Source organism: Leopardus geoffroyi, chromosome C2 (genome assembly GCF_018350155.1).
Source record: "Leopardus geoffroyi isolate Oge1 chromosome C2, O.geoffroyi_Oge1_pat1.0, whole genome shotgun sequence".
Lineage (NCBI taxonomy): Eukaryota > Metazoa > Chordata > Mammalia > Carnivora > Felidae > Leopardus > Leopardus geoffroyi.
In genome coordinates, this window is record NC_059333.1 from 127,313,827 (window position 1) to 127,329,990 (window position 16,164).

The window sequence follows — 16,164 nt, forward strand, 5'->3', positions numbered from 1 at the left end:
AAGCAGCTAACTCTTGATTTTGGCCCAGGTCATGATCATGGTTCGTGAGCTTGAGACCCATGTCTAAATATCCACTGCACTCTCAGCGGGGAGCCTGCTTGGAATTCTCTCTCACCCTCTCTCTGCCCCTCCCCTGCTTGTGCTCTCTCACAAAACAAATAAATAAACATTAAAAACAAAAGCCTTCTTGGAGTGGCTCTGGGTGGCTCACTCAGTTGAGCATCCGACTTCAGCTCAGGTCATGATCTCACACTCCGTGAGTTCGAGCCCCACGTCGGGCTCTGCGCTGACAGCTCAGAGCCTGGAGCCTGCTTCAGATTCTGTGTCTCCCCCTCTCTCTGCCCCTCCCCTGCTCATGCTCTGTCTCTGTCTCAAAAATAAATTTAAAAAAAAACATTAAAAAAAACATAACAAAAACAAAAGCCTTCTTTAGCTCCCCACTCTAAGAGTTTAGCATAGCACATAGGTCATTCATAAGTTGGCCCCAACCTACCTCTCTGATTTTATTTCCTATTACTGTTTGTTCATGCTCTTCAAGAATAAAAAACATGACAAATAACACTGTAAAAACTTACAGGAGATAAAACACTAACTTCAGGGTAGTGGTTATTTCTGGAACGGGATGTGGAAACTAGGGAGGGGACCTCTAGGATTTCAACTATATCTGAGATGATTTTTGTTTTAAACAATGATGATGATAATAATACAAATATTAATAAACAAAGATCTGAAGCAAATATGATAAAATGTTAAGATTTGACAAAATAAGTGATAATAAGGAGTGTTTTTTCTATCATTCACTATACTTTTCTATTTGTTTAAAATAGGCATTGACAGGGGCGCCTGGGTGGCTCGGTTGAGCGTCCGACTTCGGCTCAGAGTGTGATCTAGCGGCTCCTGGGTTCGAGCCCTGCATCAGGCTCTGTGCTGACAGCTCAAAGCCTGGAACCTGCTTTGGATTCTGTGCCTCCCTCTCTCTCTGCCCCTCCCCTGCTCTCACTTTCTCTCTCTCCCTCTCAAAAATAAACATTAAATTAAAATAAATAAAATGAAATAAAATAAAATAAAATAGGCATTGACAACATACATTCTTGTGGGCCAAATCTGGCCCACTGCCTGTCTTTTAAGGCTTAGAGCTAAGAACAGTTTTACATTATTAAAGGGTTGTTTAAAAAAAACAAAGAAGTCTAAGTGACAGATGCCTTGTGACCTACAAAGCCTTAGATATTTACATCTGACCCTTTGTAGAAAATATTTACCAACCGTGGTTTAAAATAATTCATAAGAGCCACCTGGGTGGCTCAGTTGGTTGAGCATCCGACTCTTGATTTCAGCTGGGATCATGATCCTGAGTTTGAACCCTGCATCAGGCTCTGTCTGAGCATGGAGCCTGCTTAGGGTTCTCTCTAAAATAATAATAATAACAACAACAATAGTAATAATAATTATTATTATAATTAAAATACTAGTCATTTCATTTTATTTTTTTAAAAAAAAATTTTTTTTTTTCAACGTTTATTTTATTTTTGGGACAGAGAGAGACAGAGCATGAACGGGGGAGGGGCAGAGAGAGAGGGAGACACAGAATCGGAAACAGGCTCCAGGCTCTGAGCCATCAGCCCAGAGCCCGACGCGGGGCTCGAACTCACGGACCGCGAGATCGTGACCTGGCTGAAGTAGGACGCTTAACCGACTGCGCCACCCAGGCGCCCCACTAGTCATTTCATTTTAATTGAAATGTGCAAATTATTATTATTATTCATAGGAAGCAAAGAAAGATTTAAAAAAAAAAGAGAGAACAAGGAGGAAGGCATCTGAGTCAAGGAAGAATGGTTTTATTTTCTTGTGTTAAGCATCTTCAGGAGTTAAACATTTTATATCACCTTTCTCTTTAAATTAGCTTTTTATGAATTACTTTTTCAACTTTTATCAAGAAATTTCATCAAATTTTATTCTGTCTTATGGTAATGGGACTTATTTAAAAGAGTGTTGGGAGACTCTTAATAAGATTTGATCTTAGTCCATACTTGTTCAAAAATTGGAAAGCTCATTTAGAGCCCAGTGTGGGATTTTTAGTTAGGTGTGCTTGGATTGGGAGGGTCAGAGGGGACCTGCTCATGAGCTGTCAGCCAGGAACATAGGAGAGGTATTACATGGGACTTATTCTTGGCCTCAGGTTCACATTTTCTACTTTCTTTTCAGATAATTTTTTCTTTTCTCACAGAAGATAATGGGGGAGAAGGGTTAAATAAAATTCAAAACACTGTATTAAGGTAAGTTTCTGGTTATAATGGTTGTGAGATGTTGGAACAGGTCAGTAGAGAAGGTGAACTTTTTTTTTTTTTTTTTAATGAGCAGACAGGTTACTGAGGGGGAAATAGTGAGATAATATATCTAAATATCTTAGCATGCCTTAGCTTACAAGAACTGTTAGCTCTTATGTTATTACCATTTTGAGATTTCTATATAGGTATTTTCTTTTCTTAATAAAATATTAAGCAAATCACTATTGCCTATGTACATTGAAAGCATTTTCCTCTTATTTTTGTAACTAATTTCCATTTTCTCCTCCCAGCATAGACCAACTTCACTAAAGATATTACCAGTTGTAAATCAATGAATGAGGAGACTCACAGATTTCACAGAAATGCTCAGTGAATGTTTGAGAATATCTAGACCCAAATCATCATTTCATAACCTTATGTACGTATAGCTGTAAATTTTAGTGTCGCTGATAACTACAAATGTGCATAGCACAGCCACAAAATAAATACAATGTAAAAATTATTCACCTGATCACAATATTTTTTCCTACTTAAATGAAAATATTAATGAGAATGTTAAAATTAACATTAACTTTTTAACTTGGTCATATATATGCCACCTCTAATATCTAATTATTCTTTTTTAAATTTACTATAAAGACACACAAAATGGCATAAAAATAATATAAAAAAGTACTAATGATTCACCACCAGATTATGAAATTACTAACACTACTGAGGTCCCTGGACATCCTTCCTCAGTTCCATCCCTCTTCTTTCCCCAGAGATTAATTTAATCATTGTTCTGAACATTGTATTTGGTGTGTCCAAGTATTTCTTCATAGTTTTTGTACAATGACATAACCTCTAAATAATTCACATCATTATTTTACAATTTATTTTGTTAATTTGGATATATGTGCCATATGTCATACATTCACGTGGTAGAGACAATGCTCACTAGGTATATTCTATGTGCTTCCCTGTGTTTCTTAGCTTTTAGGCTGAAATCACTGGACTGTGAGTGGATGGGAAGTGTGTCACATGTGGGAATAAGGCAGTAAAAAGCAACATCTCTTTCTTCCCCATCCTCTGTGAACTTATAAGTCATGTATTCCAGATGGGACAATGGGGCAGCTATAGGAACACAGCATCTATCACCCTGGGTCCCTGAGTGAGGTGGAGCAGAACCTACTGCCAACCCATGTTAGACATAGAAAACGAAAAAGAAATAACTGTTGTGCTAAGACATACACACATACACCCAAGGGGGAAGAGAACTGCCTTTCAGGAATTATTAAAGCTATACTACCAGTAGCAGGGTAGATTCAAAGCCTTTTGAAAACACTACTATCCTGTGACCCTAGAATGGTATTTATTCCCACTTGCATGAAGAAGCAAATCTCATACACTCTAGTCTTTACCTTCTTTGAAGACCCTATTTTACTAACAACCTTTTCAGACAAGGGCCTACATGTTCATGAACTGTTTCTGGTATGTCAGTTTCATTTTCTCAACTAGATGTTAAAGTCTTTAAGGAATCATGTCCTCTCTTTTATGGTACCTCACACTGCACTTTATAGTCTACACATGCATATATTGATGCATGGCTGACTGGAAGTATAAGGATTAATATTAAATGCCTAATTTGTGTAAGGCACCTTGCTTGTATTTCACCTAAGTTATCTTGATCCTTATTATTTCCATTACACAGATGAGGATATTAAGGCTAAGTAACTTTCCTTTGGTCACAGAGCTAGAGAGATGAAAGGTGTGAGGAGGGCAATTGAAATGTCTGCCTAACTCTAAAGCCCTTGCTTTTTAGTTCTTTTGTTAACGAACTGAATGAGACCATGCCTAGTGTAAGGCAGGAACTTTAGTAGAATATGAAATGGCTAACACAAATAGTATTTATTCACAAGTTCTGCACACATTAAAACATTTCTGTGGATACTTGTCAGGACTCCAGATTGTTGGATCTTACCTTGATCACCTCTGGGGTCTGCTGAATCAAAACCACTGAAGTACTTTCTTTAGCTTTATCACCAACAGGACTTCTACAGACTGATAAATTGGCCTGGGAGGAAGTGGTCAAGGTTTCCTGTAGAATCTGCATCATTTCCTTTTCTTGTGATAGGCTGCCTCTGCCCGATTTGCATTCAACTAGTTCTTGAGCAAAGTCTTCAATGCTTTCTAGAATTCGTAGTAAGAGGACTCGATCCTCCTCCTCTATTTTGTGTCCATTGGTTTCAATAATCCTTGTTAGACAGGAAGGCGAGACTTTCTCGGTGGCTGCAGAGACTTTAGATTTAGGTTCAAGATCTATAGGAAGCTGACTAGTTAATGGACTAGGACTACTTAGAGAGTTAGAGCTTTTACCTTTGGCAAGTGGCTCTCTTAGAGAGGTCTCCATTTTCTGTGAAAATGATTCCAAATCCATTAATAATTTATCTATCTCCTCCTGGCTGTTAAGATTCATAAAATCTCTGTGGCCTCCCTCTTCAACTTTAGGAACTTTTGATTTAAAATCCTCCTCAGGTAGATTAACAACTGGTTTCTCAAATATCTTACCACTTTCATTTTGCGCAGAGGCAGAACATTTTTTAAGATGAGTAACATGGTTTGAAAATGCTGCTTTATCTTCATTTAACAACTGACCAGGTCCATTCTCTGCCCTTTGTCCTTTATCTGATGGTTTCTTTCCATCAGACTCTTCTTCAATATAAAGGGTTTCCATTAGGTCATTAGAAGAAACATTTTCTAAAGGGTTCATGGTTAACGACTGTGATTGAAGCTGGGTATCTTTTAGGGTTCTGGGATCATTTACTTCAGAGTTATATAAGGGATTTGTAGAGTTATTTGGAATGGAACTTACAGCATCTGTTTTCCTAGAACTGTGTTTGTCATCTTGCAGTTCTATAGTTTGAAACTGTCCAGAGTCAGGGGCTGAGAGCTGGACAACATCTTCATATTTAGGGGGTTGTTCAGTGCCAAATACTGGGGAAAAGGGAGTCAGTTGTAAACTGGGCATATTACTGACGAGTTCTGTTAAATCTATAGCATCATTATTCCCAGGCTGCATGAATTCAAATGGTAGCTTTTTCAGATAGGATGCTAACCTGGTCATTACATTCATATAGACAGTTTCAGAGCTAGAAATTGCATCATTACCATTTCCTTCATTGATGCTACTCCCTGACTTTTTCTTTATGCATTGTTTTATGATATCTGTGCATTTTTTCAAATCCTCAGAGCATTTCAGCAAGATGTCCAAGCACATCTTTATGTCTGTTCCAGAAGAAAAATTATCTATTTTATGTTTTTCCAAAATCTGAGTAACGAGGTCTTCTTCAGAGAAGTTGTGAAGAAGCACTGATGTCAAGTTTGCATCAAGTGAGTTTCTATGGGACAAAGATTTTTCCTCAACTGAGGAACTCCGGAGTAAACCAAAGGATGGGGAGTTCCCATCATTGTTATAATGGCCACAGAGCAAGTCAAAATCAACTGACCTCCTATTAAATGAGTCAGACTTAACTTTTCTTCCCTTTTTGTAAGCTGCATGGTTAGAGTTTTTGAGCTTTTCAAAGGAAAATTCTTTTATTTTGCCACTAGCAAAACTGATTGCTTCTCCTGCAATGTCTTTTAAGTTACAGGTGTTCTGAAATGTAGATCCTTTCTTGACCCTGGGTATGCCTGTTAGGGCCTGCTGGTGATAGTCACCCTCAGCTGAGGAAAACCCATTTTCGTGGGGTAGAAACATAGAGTTCAGATCTGCATCTTTGAACTGAGACACAGGGATGTGCAAGAGGTCTGCACAAACACTATGATGTACCACAATGCAATCAACTCCATGTGTAAAGGTGTGGCAGGTTCCAGTGCAATAATGTATAGCTTGCTCAAAACGTCGGTCTATCACCACACTGCTGTAGTGGTTCACAGTACTGACTACAAGTCTGTAAGTTGCTGCCATAATATCGAATCCACTCAGTGATGGGAGTTGGAATTTTCTAGAACTTATTTCAAGTAAATCCTCTTAACTTACACTCAGGTGAAAATATACTTGATGACAATGTTCAGTGGTTTCTTGAAAATAAAATGACCTTTCCCACAAAGAAAAAAACATCTAAATTTGAGGTTTGGTAACTGTCAGGATACAGTAGCTACTGCACATATGTGCTTGTATTATTAGCAAGTCTAATAATTTAATAATTGTGTTCTTTAGTTTTATTTAGTAATCTCATAATACTGTAAGTTTATAAAATCGTCTTTTAGTTCTTCAGCAGTTCTATGATGCAGAAACTTATTGTCATAAATTTACTGTCATAAATCTTAGTTGGAAGTACAGAAGTATTGTGATAACTCAGTCCTCCAAAGATTTAAATGATCCATTTTTTTTTTGAGTGACAAACCTAAAAAAAAAGAAAAGAATTTTAAAAATACGATTTCTTAATACTGAGAGTTCTTTTATTTCCTCTTTTGCCCCCCCACTGCAGTTAATCACCAAGCCTTATTCTTTGCCATATCACTGCTTATCTTTGATTCATGTCTTTGTTTCATCACACCCTGTACTCCTTACTATGAGAGTATTACTACCTCAACTCTGCCTTGTTACAACTGCCTTCCAGTTGATATTTCTTACCCTACCCTCCTTGCCACCTTACACAACACCAATAAGCTTAGATTTAGATGGCTTTTTTATCCCTCACCGTTCAAGAATTCACACTCCTGATCTCCATCATGCATCCTACTTCGATTTGACTTATTTTCAAGACTTTCAACATCTGTTCCCATCCACCTATAACTTTATTTTCTGCTATGGCCCTGAACCAACCTTTTGCTTCCATCAACCTTATCTTCTCAAAGACTGCCAACACACAGTGCTTGTCCTTGATTCTATAACTTCCTCTATACTTGGAAATTATTCTTCCATCATCTTCTCTTTTCTTACCACCTAAGAAAGAAACAGCCTTCATCACTGCTCTTGATCCTATCCTCTCAGACCCTGCCACATGCAGATCTCTTATTACCAAATGGGCAGAGTTTACTTAATCATCCTGACTTTAAAAAAAAAAAAAAAAAAGAAGGCTTTTAAACCATGCTGTGGATACTTTCTAAAAAGGTTCAATTTACTTGCTCAATAAATACTGAGTGCCTGGGGTGCCTGGGTGGCTCAGTGGGTTGAGTGGCTGACTTCAGCTCAGGTCATGATCTCACGGTTGGTGAGTTCAAGCCCCGTGTTGGGCTGTGCGTTGACAGCATGGAGCCTGCTTCAGATTCTCTGTCCCTGTCTCTGTCTGTCTGTCTGTCTGTCTGTCTCTCTCTCTCTCTCTCTCCCTGCCGCTTCCCTGCTCATTTTCTCTCTCAAAAATAAACATAAAAATAAATATATACATACATACTGAGTCCCTACTATGTGCCAGGCACTTGTTAAGTGCTAGGGATACAGCAGTGAATAAAATAAAGTCCCTATTCTTATGGAGTTAATAATCTAGTTGGAAAAAGAAAAACAACATGTATGTAAACATGTAACTTAAACATGGTGACATGTGCTATGGAGAAAAATGAAGCAGGGCAGGGGTTCAGAAAGAATGAGAAGGGTTATAATGCGCAGTCAGGGAACATCTGACATCTGAACCAAGACCTGAAAGAAAAGAGAGAACACACTGAGGAGGTATTTTGGGCTAAATCATCTCAGACAGAGTTAACTATAGGTGCAAAGGCCCTGAGGTGAGAGTATGCTTGATTTACTAAAAGAATGACAAGAAGGCTAAAGTGACTTGGACAGAGAATGCAAGTGAGGTAGTGTGGAAGGTCAGAAAGGAAAGGTGGGAGTCTAAATCATGCAGAATATGTAGATTCTTATGATGAATTTGGCTTTATCCTGAGCAAGCTGGGAAACAACTGATGGCTACTGAGCAGAGGAATTACATGATCAGACTTACATTTTAAATTGGTGATTTTGGCTGCTATATTCAGAAGAAACTGTGAAGGAGCAAGACAAACAGCAGAGAAACAAATTAGAGGCTACTGCAATAAACTGGGCAAGAAGGCTTGGGGGCTTGGAGCAGGAGAGTAATAGTGGAGAAGTTTAGATGCTGTATCTATATCAAAGGTAGAGCCAAATAGGATTTGCAAAGGATGGATGTGCAGTATTACTAAACCAAGAATAATGCAGTGAAGCAATGATAGTAAGGAGATGATGATGGAAATGAAGGACAGCATCAATTTCACTACACCATCAAAAGCAGTGGCATTTTAACAATGACAATCTTTATCCACTTAATGAGAAAAAGAACTTTAATTTCATTTTTATTTGTTCAATCCTAGAAAACTCTTTTTTGCTTATTACATTTCTTCTTTGGTAAATTGTCTCTTCGTAACTTTTGGTCATTTAGGTATTAGAGACTTAGTGAATACACATACAATTAACTTATGAAGATCCTTTTATTTCGTTGAATTCTTATGCTAGAGTACATTTCCTGGCTCTCTGGATTCAATGATTACTCTGTTTTTACGCCAGTCCTACCCTATTGTAATTGCGGTTGTTTTAAGTTTTACTGTTTTTGCTTCCCATGTCCCTAATTATGATTTTTTAAAGTTTATTTATTTATTTATTGAAGGGGGTGAGGGGCAGAGAGAGAGGGAGAGGGAGAGAAGTAGGCTCCACACTGTCAGCATGGAACCCAATGCAGGGCTCAAACTCACGAACCATGAGTTCATGAAATCAAGAGTCGAAATCAAGACTCAGATGCTTAAGCAACTGAGTCACTTAGGTGCCCCACTGTCTTTTTATACTCCAAATATTCTTTGATGGTCTTCCAGATGTATTTTTTGAGTTGTCAAGTTTTAAGAAAAAATGCTATTGCAATTTCATTACAATTGCAATAACCTTATGAATTATTTTGAAGAAACACTGACATCACTATTAATATTCAGATTTTCTACCCAGGAAGATCTAAATCTTATTTCAATATTCCTTTAGTTCTGTCTTTGTGGTTTTCCTCAGGTGTGTCACCCCCCCACGCCCATCCCATTCTTATCCTTCAGTGTCTTAACTTTGTTGCTATGTGAATAGATCTTGAGTTACTGCGTTTTCCTCTACTTCCTTGCCTTCCAATCTGAGATGGTGGCTTATATAAAACTATAGAACTAGATCTCATGAAGGATGAAGCTGAAGCAGAAAGAAGTTCCATAGTAAAGGAAGAGGCCAGTAATTCTTAACTGAAAATGCAAAGAAGCCAAGAGGTGTTTTGGGACAAAATACTAGAACATGGCAATAGAAGGAATTACCTTTCCGAGAGATGCACAAAAGAGGGGGAAGAAATAACACCAAACGTGAAAACCTATGCATCTTTTAGAAATCCAAATTTTTTCAAGAGCTTTGGGTAATGATAAGGGATGAAAGGAAAGGAAAACAAGGGATATTACTAAGAAAGTATATTTGGATAATTATGTAAGAGATATTAGGACTATATCCTAATACAGTTGATAATATAGGTGATAAAACTGGTTCAGAGGCAAAATACATGAGTGTTAGAAAATTTAAATATCCAGAAACCTATGAATATGTGATAAATTCCTAAATTAACATAAAGACTATTTCTCTGAAATTTGAGAAATTAAAAAAGTATTTCTCTAACCTTTGATATAACCAAAACAACCAGTTGATAAGGTAACATGACAGAAAACACAAGTATTCATGTGGTATTAGAATTTGAAATAGTTAAGGAAGAGAGAACACTGGCTTAAGACAGACATGTGCTTTTAGGCCAGCATTGCCCAATAAGACATTCTGTGTTGATGGAAATATTCTTTATCTGTTCTGATGTAAATCCCATTAGCCACATGGAGGAGTTATTGGGCACTTTAAATGTGGCTAGTGTAACTGAAGAGCTGAATTTTAATTTTATTAAAAAATTTTTAATTTTGAAATTATTTTAGACTCACATAGAAGTAGCCACCATATTATACAGAATAGGAATGTAGCTTTCAGAGATTCTAAGACTTTAAAAGAAAAGCATGACAAAAACAGACACAAAGACCAATGAAATAGAATAGAGACTCCAGAATTGGACCCACAAAAGTATGGTCAACTCATCTTTGACAAAGCAGGAAAGAATATCCAATGGAAAAAAGACAGTCTCTTTAACAAATGGTGCTGGGAGAACTGGACAGCAACATGCAGAAGAAATGAAACTAGATCACTTTCTTACACCACTCACAAAAATGAACTCAAAATGGATACAGGACCTGAATGTGAGACAGGAAACCATCAAAACCCTAGAGGAGAAAGCAGGAAAAAACCTCTCTGACCTCAGCTGCAGCAATTTCTTACTTGGCACATCTCCAAAGGCAAGGGAATTAAAAGCAAAAATGAACTACTGGGACCTCATGAAGATAAAAAGCTTCTGCACTGCAAAGGAAACAATCAACAAAACTAAAAGGTAACCAACGGAATGGGAAAAGGTATTTGCAAATGACATAGGGCTAGTATCCAAAAATCTATAATATCCAAATAGTATCCAAAATCTATAAAGAACTCACCAAACTCCACACTCAAAAAAACAAATAATCCAGTGAAGAAATGGGCAGAAAACATGAATAGACACTTCTCTAAAGAAGATATCCAGATGGCCAACAGGCATGTGAAAAGATGCTCAACGTCACTCCTCATCAGGGAAATACAAATCAAAACCACACTGAGATACCACCTCACGCCAGTCAGAGTGGCCAAAATGAACAAATCAGGAGACTATAGATGCTGGAGAGGATGTGGAGAAACGGGAACCATCTTGCACTGTTGGTGGAAATGCAAACTGGTGCAGCCGCTCTGGAAATCAGTGTGGAGGTTCCTCAAAAATTTAAAAATAGATCTACCCTATGACCCAGTAATAGCACTGCTAGGAATTTACCTAAGGGACACAGGAGTGCTGATGCACAGGGGCACTTGTACCCGAATGTTTATAGCAGCACTTCCAACAAGAGCCAAATTACGAAAAGAGCCTAAATGTCCATCAACTGATGAATGGATAAAGAAATTGTGGTTTATATACACAATGGAATACTACTTGGCAATGAGAAAGAATGAAATATGGCCTTTTGTAGCAACAAAAGGATGGAACTGGAGAGTGTTATGCTAAGTGAAATAAGTCATACAGAGAAAGACAGATACCATATGTTTTCACTCTTATGTGGATCCTGAGAAACTTTACAGAAGACCATGGGGGAGGGGAAGGAAAAAAAGAAGGGGGACAGAGGGAGCCAAATCATAACAGACTCTTAAACACTAGAATCAACTGAGGGTTGATGAAGGTGGGGGAGACGGGAAAGTGGGTGATGGGCATTGAGGAGGGCACCTGTTGGGATGAGCACTGGGTATTGTATGAAACCAATTTGACAATAAATTTCATATTAAAAAAATAAAAGTATGAAGAAAAAAATATATGGCAAAAAGGAAGATTGATTGGTTTTATTTTTTTTTTTTTTTAATTTTTTTTTTTCAACGTTTATTTATTTTTGGGACAGAGAGAGAGCATGAACGGAGAGGGAGACACAGAATTGGAAACAGGCTCCAGGCTCTGAGCCATCGCCCAGAGCCCGACGCGGGGCTCGAACTCACGGACCGCGAGATCGTGACCTGGCTGAAGTCGGACGCTTAACCGACTGCGCCACCCAGGCGCCCCAATTGATTGGTTTTAAAAACGCAATTTGATGAAGTTGCCATAGGTAATTTCACTGAGAAAAAAAGTGGGAAGAAGAGTTAAAGAACTAATTGCAAATTTAGATCTCTAAGTTAAAGTTTGGAAGGGACGTAATTGGAAGAGGGAGGAAGCATACAACAAAGCCAAACCCCAAGGGGTGGCACCAATTTGAATGAGAAGTTTACAGTCTAAAATGATTTGAGTTTTTTTTTTTTATATAAAATGCTAAAGAAACCAAGATTACTTCCCTGGTATTTAGTTCAGATCTGTGGGTGTCAAATTCTGCCTTTGTATTCAGACCATGATTAACTGATGCCCAATTGTTCAGCTGGAATCCTAGACATGGAATCTAATCCAACCAGTCTCAATCAGAGAGATCATAATCTTTCTAATTCAGAACCCCCATGCTATCGTCTCTAAGTGAAAGTCAGGCTACATGGGTTTGAATCCCCACCCTGCCACTAACGGCCTTACATAAGCTGGTTAATTTTTGTCAGCTGTTTCACCCTCAAAACAGAGATAATAACAGTACCCATAACATGAGGCCTAAGTGAACATGTCAAATGCTTAGAACAATGCCTAAGACAAAAGAAATGCTCCATCACTGTTAGCTGTTGTTGGTATAGTTAGTTCACTCATCAAACATTTCCTATTCTGAGTCAGGCCCAGAATAACTCATTGCAGTGGCCCTGAGTGTACTTACTGTTTGAGGGCAATGAGAGAATCAAGCACAGTGGGAATCAGGAGCAATAGGGTTGGGCTTCTGTTTTCCCCCATTTGCTCTCACAATTAATACCTTTTCTTGTCAGAAAAGATAGAAAATGTTCATAAGCAAAAAACATAATTACCCATAACACTATTCAGAAACAACCAGTTAATATTTTTATGGATAGATATACCGACATTTTCTTATGAAAATTTATAAATGTGTATTTTGTACAAAAATTTGACAATACTATGTACTTTAAAACTTACTTCAAGTTAGCAATATCTCATGAATATACTTCCATGTCAAAACAGATCTAGATCATTTTAATGGATATATAATATTCTACCATATGGATACAATAATTTAGCTATCTACCACTGCTATACTTTTGGGTTATTTATTATTTTTTGTTTTAAATAAATAACGACATTCTATACATACACTTTACATAGTTGTCTATTCTTTTTAAAAAATTTTTTTAAACACTTATTTGTTTTTGAGAGACACAGAGAGAGTGCAAGTGGGGGAGGGGCAGAGAGCAAGGGAGACACAAAATCCAAAGCAGGCTCCAGGCTCTGAGCTTTCAGCACAGAACCCAACCCAGGGCTTGAATTCATGAGCTGTGAGATCATGACCTGCACTGAAGTCAGATGCTTAACTGACTGAGCCACCCAGGTGCCCCCCCCTTTTTTTTAATGTTTATTTATTTTTGAGAGAGAGAGAGACAGAGCATTAGCGGGGCAGAGAGAGAGAGAGAGAGAGAGAGAGAGAGAGAATCTGAAGCAGGCTCCAGGCCCTGACCTGTCAGCACAGAGCCTGATGAGGGGCTTGAACCCACAAATTGTGAGATCATGACCTGAGCCAAAGTCAGATGCTTGACCAACTGAACCATCCAGGCGCCCCTATTTTCTTAAGATATATTCTAAGTAGCAGAATGCCGAGTCAAAAGCAGTGTTGTGTATGTATGTGTACACATCTTAAAGATTCTTAGATATACAAGGTCAATTTCTCCTCCAGAAAAATGACAAATTAATACTTCCAATATCAGGGTAGGATTGGACCCATTTCCCCATGTTTTCCTTGAGAGACATCACTCTTTAAATCTTTGCTAACTTGACAGATGAAAAAATGGAAGCGCATTGTTTTAAATTGTGCCTGAACACTCTTTTATTTACCTCACAGACATTCTGTATTTTGTGTTAATTTGTGAAGCCTTTCTTTATGTCTTCTTGTCTATTTTGATAGAGAGCATCCAAATTAGACTGAAGAGTCAGGCAAGACTTCCCAAAGTAAGGGAAGGATGTACCTAGTTTTGAAGGATCAACGAAAATTAGACAAAAAGGAAAGAAGAATACTCTAGACAAAGGAAAACATATTTGTGAAAGCTCCGAGGCCTAACAGGGCACAGTTGAGTTTGGAACTACAAGTAGTTCCAGCTGATTTCACTGGGGGAGAGTGTGCAGACAAGCAAGAGGGGAGGAAACCAGGAGAGCAGCAGGAACTAGACCATAGACTGGTTTGTGTGATAAATGAAGAGCCTGAACTTAATTCTGAAAATCATAAGTAAAAGACCTTTTAGGCTGGGGAGTAACAGGATCAAATTTATATTTTAGAAAGATCATTCTAGCAGCTGAATGGAGACATGGAAATCAATTAGGAAACTATTGTAATAATCCATGCAAGAAGTGGTGAGAACCAAAACCAAGTAGGTGGCAGTAGTTAACAAAGAGGAGGGCAGTGATAAGATAGTCAAAGAAGAAGAATTCACAGAAGAGGAGGAGGAGAAAATGAGAGGGAGGAATCTTGTGTTTAAGGCTTGGGTTTTAGGGGACTAGTGTTGCTACTCCCAACACAGACTTTTTGCTTTTGTTTTAAGGGAGGGTGCCCATAGAAAAATAGAGTGTTTTTCTGAATGTGTTGCGTGAAGAGGTACCCGTGGCATATGTAAGTGGTGAATGTGCTGACATGTGAATAAAAAAATCTGGAGGACAGCAGAAAGAACTGGGTTGGCAATGCAGTCCTGAGAGGTTACTCAGGGTGAGTGCATACAGTGAGAAGAGCTCTGGGCTGAGGACAGAACTGGGATCACTGGCATTTCTGGGTTAAACAGAGGAACAGAATTTTTAGAGGAAACATAAGAAGGAAGAGCCAATAAGTAACACGGAAACTAGGAGAAAGCAGTCTCACGGAGGCTGAAGGAGAAACTCAAAATGGAGGTCACTCGTATTGGATGCTGCTGAGACGTGAAAGCAAAACAAAAATTACCCACTGGATTTGCCAATGTGAAGGTCACTGGTAACCTTAGCAAGTGGGATTTCAAAGAAATTCCAGACTATGGGATAATCCCAAAGACAATGTATGCACAAGAGTGATAAATACAAACACCTGTCAACATAAGTCCAAAAAACTCTTTCAATAAGTAAAAAGTTCTTTTTTTTTTTTTTTTTTTAAATTTTTTTTTTTTTTCAACGTTTATTTATTTTTGGGACAAAGAGAGACACAGCATGAATGGGGGAAGGGCAGAGAGAGAGGGAGACACAGAATTGGAAACAGGCTCCAGGCTCTGAGCCATCAGCCCAGAGCCCGACGCGGGGCTCGAACTCACGGACCGCGAGATCGTGACCTGGCTGAAGTCGGACGCTTAACCGACTGCGCCACCCAGGCGCCCCGGCAATAAGTAAAAAGTTCTAAATGATAAGAAAGCACTGTATCATAGTTTTGAATTTTTTCTTTAAAAAAATGTTTATTTATTTTGGGGGGGCGGTGCAGAGAGAGAGGGAGAGATTCCAAGAAAGCTCTGCACTGTCAGCACAGAGCCAGACATAGGGCTTGATTTCATGAACCATGAGATCATGACCTGAGCCAAAATCAAATCAAGGTTTGGATGCTTAACCAACTGAGTCACCCAGGCACCCATGAATTTTTTGTCTTAATAGCACATGAAATGAGTGTTTCAATCTTTGACTCGAAATATACAGCACAATTTTTCAGTCTGAACATCTGTTGTATCGAAAGTAGAGAACACAATACAGATGTCTCAGGAACTTAGTTAATTATTCTGCATATTTACATTGATTCCACCTCAGGTCTTGCTGTGTCTGTGTGTTGCTCACCCACCTCCCAAGCCTTTTGTCTCTCCTGGTTCTTTAGTACCAACAAACTGCCTAAGTGGTTCATATCCAACTTCAGAGTTCATTCAGCACTTATTATTTCTTCCACTTTAAGTGGTTTACAATTAGTCTCACAAGTACCTTCCAGTGGCTCCATGTATTCCTCCATAGAAAACTGCTATATGGCTATTTCTGATGAAGTGGATTTGTTGTGAAACAAAGGTACAGAAGCTGCAGACAAAAGTTAGGAGGGAGAGAACTGGATTTTGAAAGATAAGAGCTTACAATGAAGAAGGGATTAAACTAGACCTTATATTCAAAAAGGAATTCTATAAAGGCACAGAGATATCAAAAGGCCTTGTGTGTTTGGAGAATTATAA

General features: G+C 38.4%; 1 protein-coding gene across 4 annotated transcripts in view; it reads right to left on the reverse strand.

Moving 5' to 3' along the window:
- The window catches only part of PPP2R3A (protein phosphatase 2 regulatory subunit B''alpha), a 212,324-nt gene that overhangs the window by 160,258 nt on the left and 35,902 nt on the right, over window positions 1-16,164 (reverse strand). For all 4 annotated transcript variants that reach the window (XM_045503555.1, XM_045503556.1, XM_045503554.1 and 1 more), the window contains one exon: window positions 4,249-6,673. In XM_045503555.1, coding sequence (XP_045359511.1) covers window positions 4,249-6,234 — 1,986 coding nt within the window. In that variant the 5' untranslated portion in view covers window positions 6,235-6,673. The remainder of the gene's footprint in view (window positions 1-4,248; window positions 6,674-16,164) is intronic.